We start from the raw sequence: 4,988 nt of genomic DNA on the forward strand, positions 1-4,988 counted from the left end.
CCCCCCCCCCCATCCTGCTGCCTTCCACGGCTCCCCTCTGGTCCCGGGTCCCACCGAGAGAATCGGGCATCCTACCTCCACCGCCGAAGAGAAGACCTGGTGTGGCATTAACATGTGTCCCAGTGAAAGCCGGTATCCCTGCCGCAAGTGCGCATGCGCTGGTCTCCATGTAAAAAACCCGGAAGTGATGTCATGACATCACTTCCGGGTACTCGGCGCCGAATTAAAAAAACTGACAGCATTCAAAACAGCCAAACTTGGCGTTTTGAATGCTTTTCAGTGCCCAGGAGGGGTTTGGGGTCTTTTAGACCCCTAGATCCCTCCACAAGGAGTACCTTTAGAAAAAAAAGATTTTTTTTTTACATGTCCGAAAATATCGGCCGATACCAATATCCGATGACCAAAATATCAGTATCGGTATCGGCATTAAAAATATGATATCGTTCTATCACTAGTACGGATGAGGAGGCACTGATGGGGCAGCACTGGTGGGCACTGTTGGGACTGTACTGACTATTAGTGTCCTGATTATCAGTGTACATATCCCTTTTAGAGAAGCCGGCTCTCTTCCCCTCTCCGCATGCTGTCAGCATGAGGAAAGGAGTGCCGACTTCTGTTTACATCTGTGATCAGCTGTGTTTGAACACAGCTGATCACGTGGTAAAGAGCTACTGATTGGCTTTTTACCTCAATCTGTGATCAGCAGTGTCCTCCGAACACTGTAATTACAGAGTGAGGCTGGAGCGATCATGGGACGCTGTCATATGAAGGCATCCTAAAACTAGCCAGCTGTACTGTAACCGTCATTTGGCTATAGCGCAGTCGGCAAATGGTTAAAGCCAGCTATAGATGGCTTGAATCTCAGCTGGTTAAGCAAGTACCGACTGAGATTTGATCCATCTATAGGCAGGCTGATTGTACCCAAGTTGGTTAATTGAACAACTTGGGTACAGGCAGTCGGATTCTTCATGCCAATGCCAATATTGCCAGCGGCTTTAGCCACTAGTAATAATCACTGTGTGTTCACCCAACAATTGCTCCACAGGAGGCATTCTCCAATTAACACTGACTGCGATGATGCGGGAATTGAGTGATGTTCTTTCCTGCAACTTGTGGTTTCAGAAAAGAATATCTTATAATCTATGGCCTGCCTAAGAGTGAGGGAAATTGAATTTTCCGACAATATTGTTTTCACCTGTTGCCTAGAGATATTTCAAGATTAGGTTTCTGATCAATATCTGATCCAGTCAGACTGGAAGAGAGTGGGCTGTGATAAAAAGTAATGTTTTTTTTTGTGGGGATGTGTGAAAGATTGATGAACATTTTCTCATTCTAAAAATCTGGAATACAAAAGGCATATTTAGGAATAAATTATCAATTTACATTAACCGTTTGGTTTTGTTTCTCAGGCTTATGGAAGACAAGAAGAAACACTGGGTTGAAGAGTTATTTGCACCACGTTTCACTGCCCAAGATTTTTTCTATGAGACTTTAGAACCAGATCTTCTGCTGTCAGAAAAGTTAGCCAAGGAGAGAGCCAAGACAGTAAAAGGTATCTACGAGACTGCACTTGGTAAACTTCAAGAAGATGAAAAACAGAAACGAAAAGATAATTTATCTAAACGGATCATTCGTGATTACGAGTCTTCTGCCCAAAAAACACCTGCAACAGCCCAAAATACCACCTGTGCATCCTGTCAAAAATTAAAAGGCAGTTCTGCTACCATTGCAGGTGGTGACAACAACAGATGTATCTGGAGTGAACATGAAATAAGCCTTTTAAGACATGAAATGAGTAAAAAGCATAGTGAAGGAACTTGGCTAAAACATGAGCTTGAAGCTTGCAAGCTTGAGCTGTCACAGCTAAAAGCCAAACAAAAGAAGACTGAACAGGAGTTAGAGGCTGTTAGAGCTGAGCTGGCTGCATCAAAACGGTACACTGAATGTAAAAGCGTTTTGCTAAAGCAGATGCAGAAAGATGGCTTGAAAAAAGATGCAGAAATTCAGTTTCTGAGAAAAGATTTGCAAGATAAAGCTGGAATGCTGCAGAAGCTTACAAACAGTTTACAGAAATCCAGAAAGGAGATGCAAGACCTGCAGCTGCAAAATAATGATGTGGAGTATGAGTTAAAGACCTTAAGACAGCAGCAGGGACTGGAAAATATATTTGCCGTGGAGAACATGAAACTGCAGTTTAATAGGAAAGTAAATAAGTTGCGTGAGGAAATAGAATCTGTTAAAGCAGAAAGAGAAAAGCAAACGCTTAATTTTGCCTTAAAGTGAACCTTTCCGGAAATTCCATAATCAATCCCCAGCTTGTACTAGGTCCCTTCTGGCACCTATACTTACTTTTACCACTATATCTCCACTACCACCCCCTTCTTATACTTCCCTAGTATTGTCAACAGTTGCATACAAAGGCTTAGTTTACACTTGTGGCTGAGGGGCAGTAAAAACGTGAAGTAAAGTCATGTCTTTACATCCCCTAAGCTGAAAAGGCAGCTGTAATAGAGGTATACAGATAGCGCAGCTAAAATGATCCCCACTGTCGTATTCCAATGCGACTCATTCCAGTGATTGGAGCTGCATCAAAACTGCATGCAGTGTAAGCGGTTGAGGCACAGTGATGCATGCTTTTAACCACTTCAGCTCCATTAGGTTTCACCCCCTTAATGACCAGGCCATTTTTTGCGATTCGGCATTGCGTTACTTTAACGAAAAATTGCGCAGTCATGCGACGCTGTACCCAAATACAATTGATATCCTTTTTTTCCCAGAAATAGAGCTTTTTTTGGTGGTATTTGATCACCTCTGCGGTTTTTAGATTTTGCGTTATAAACAAAAAAAGAGCGACAATTTTGAAAAAAAACGCCATATTTTTTACTTTCTGCTATAAAACATTCACAATAAAAAAAATGTAAAAAATCTAATTTTTTTATCAGTTTAGGCCAATTTGTATTCTGCTACATATTTTTGGTAAAAAATCCCAAAAAGCGTATTTTAATTGGTTTGCGCAAAAGTTATAGCGTTTACAAACTAAGGGATAGATTTTTTTAATTTTTATTTATTTTTTTGTTTTTATTAGTAATGGCGGCGATCAGCGTTTTTTAGCGGGACTGCGACATTGCGGCGGACAGATCGGGCCCCTAACTGACATTTTTGACACTTTTTTGGGACCAATGACATTAATACAGTACTAAATATTATGCACTGTTATTGTATAAATTACACTGGCATGGAAGGGGTTAACACTGGGGGTGATCAAAGGGGTTAATGTGTACCTAAGTATGCTTACTAACTGTGTGGGGGAATGGTTCTGTGACAGGCACAGAGAGATCTCCCCCTGCCTGTCTGACAAAAGACTTGCCTGCTTGTTTACATAAGCAGACGGGTCTGCTGTCAGTTTATCTGTTGATGGCGGGAGGCCAGCGGCAATCGCCGCCGCTCCTTCCATGTCTAAACACAGCGGGAGCACGACTCCGGCGGGGCGCGCGTGCCCCTGAGACCTTGTGCACGAAATCACGTAGTACTACATGATTTTGCGCAGCCGAGCTGCCCTGCCGCAGTAATAATACGGTGGGTAGGCGGCAAGAGGTTAAGGTTAAAACAGGCAGTTAGGAGGCGGTGTAAAGCATCCTTATCACCTGTCAAACACTCTCTAAAAAGTGATCCACGTCCATTAATGCAAGTGTAAACAAGCACACAGAGGCATGCCCATTGATCCCCCTGTGACTATGCTGAGGTCTGGTGATTGGCTACTCAGAGTGCTGCATTGTGGGAAGGCGGGTAACATGTCACATCATTCTTTCTACTTGGAAGTACCAGGATTTCTACAGAACGGCAGTAAAGATAAATAATAGGCACAGGTGCCCAGTACAGGTGAAAAAAATAGAGAATTCTGACATGTAAACTGGCACAATAACAATTTTTTTATGAAAATGAATTGGATAGTTCATCAGGATATTTGGATATGTTTTCTCATTTGTTTAAAGCTGAGCTCCAGACAAACCGCTAAACACACAGATGAAATGCAAACAAGTAAGCTGTCTTACTGCAAAAGTAGTTTTAGTTCTGTCCATCCAGCTCTGAGATTCACATAGTCTTGTTGGACTGCAAACAAGCTTGATAACATTACTTTCTTTATTACAGTTATAGGCTGTGTAACAAATACATTGGTGTCCTCAGCCACACCCCTTTGCCTGCTGTATGGAACAATGAAAGAGTAGCAACAGATTCAGAGATCATCTCTCTGCTCTCTTCTCCCATTAGTATATTCTCGTGCAAAATACCTGATTGGCTCCCAGTTGTGAACTTAAAAAGTGTTTAGCTGTTTTATAGGTTACATCTAAAAAAAAAATGGTTAATTGTTCCTAAACAGTTACCTGCAATATCCACCCCTTGTCTTGAAGTACTGAAAGTTGCATTGCATTGCGCCTAGGTCCTACTGTTTTGTGGTTTGATAATAGCAGTACACCTATATTGTGATGGTCTCATGAGATTTGGTGATGCCACTACTGCACTGCATTGTTGCTGTAGAGGAAGCTGTACCTACGGGCCTGCAGTGCAAGTGTTTCCGCTTCATCTATTCAATGGATGTGTGCTTCCTCCACTTCTCTTGTTACTTCTTGAATATTCCCCAGCCAGTCATAAGATCATCTGTCCGAGGGTAGCTCTGATGTGAGAAAGCAAAGCCTTGACTTTACCTAGATAGTCATCTATGCCAAGAGACACAGTGCATAACAAGGCATGGTAGTCAGTAATCAACTGCAGAGAGACCACAGGAAATATGGGGGAGTGTTTTTTTGTCCTCTGCCTTCCTTCTTTTGGGCACAGCTTCCACAGTCCTTTTTACCACTTAAGATTATGCATATATATTGTAAGGACCAAAGCAGTTTTTTTCATTTCAGCCATAAGCCTATAATTATGGTACCAAAGCGATGATAGATTTTTGTTGAGAGAGAGCGTGCAAACCAGACTTGGTAAACTGT

At 42.1% G+C, this 4,988-nt stretch overlaps 1 protein-coding gene across 1 annotated transcript; it reads left to right on the forward strand.

The window, feature by feature from the left end:
• Nucleotides 1-1,412: 1,412 nt before the first annotated feature.
• Nucleotides 1,413-2,283, forward strand: CCDC160 (coiled-coil domain containing 160; the record flags this gene model as incomplete). Its single annotated transcript, XM_082264161.1, has 1 exon — nt 1,413-2,283. The coding sequence occupies exon 1, from the start codon at nt 1,414-1,416 to the stop codon at nt 2,281-2,283; it is 870 nt and encodes a 289-aa protein (XP_082120287.1). The 5' UTR covers nt 1,413.
• Nucleotides 2,284-4,988: the final 2,705 nt, after the last annotated feature.

Source organism: Pelophylax lessonae (genome assembly GCF_965119305.1).
Source record: "Pelophylax lessonae genome assembly, chromosome: 7".
Lineage (NCBI taxonomy): Eukaryota > Metazoa > Chordata > Amphibia > Anura > Ranidae > Pelophylax > Pelophylax lessonae.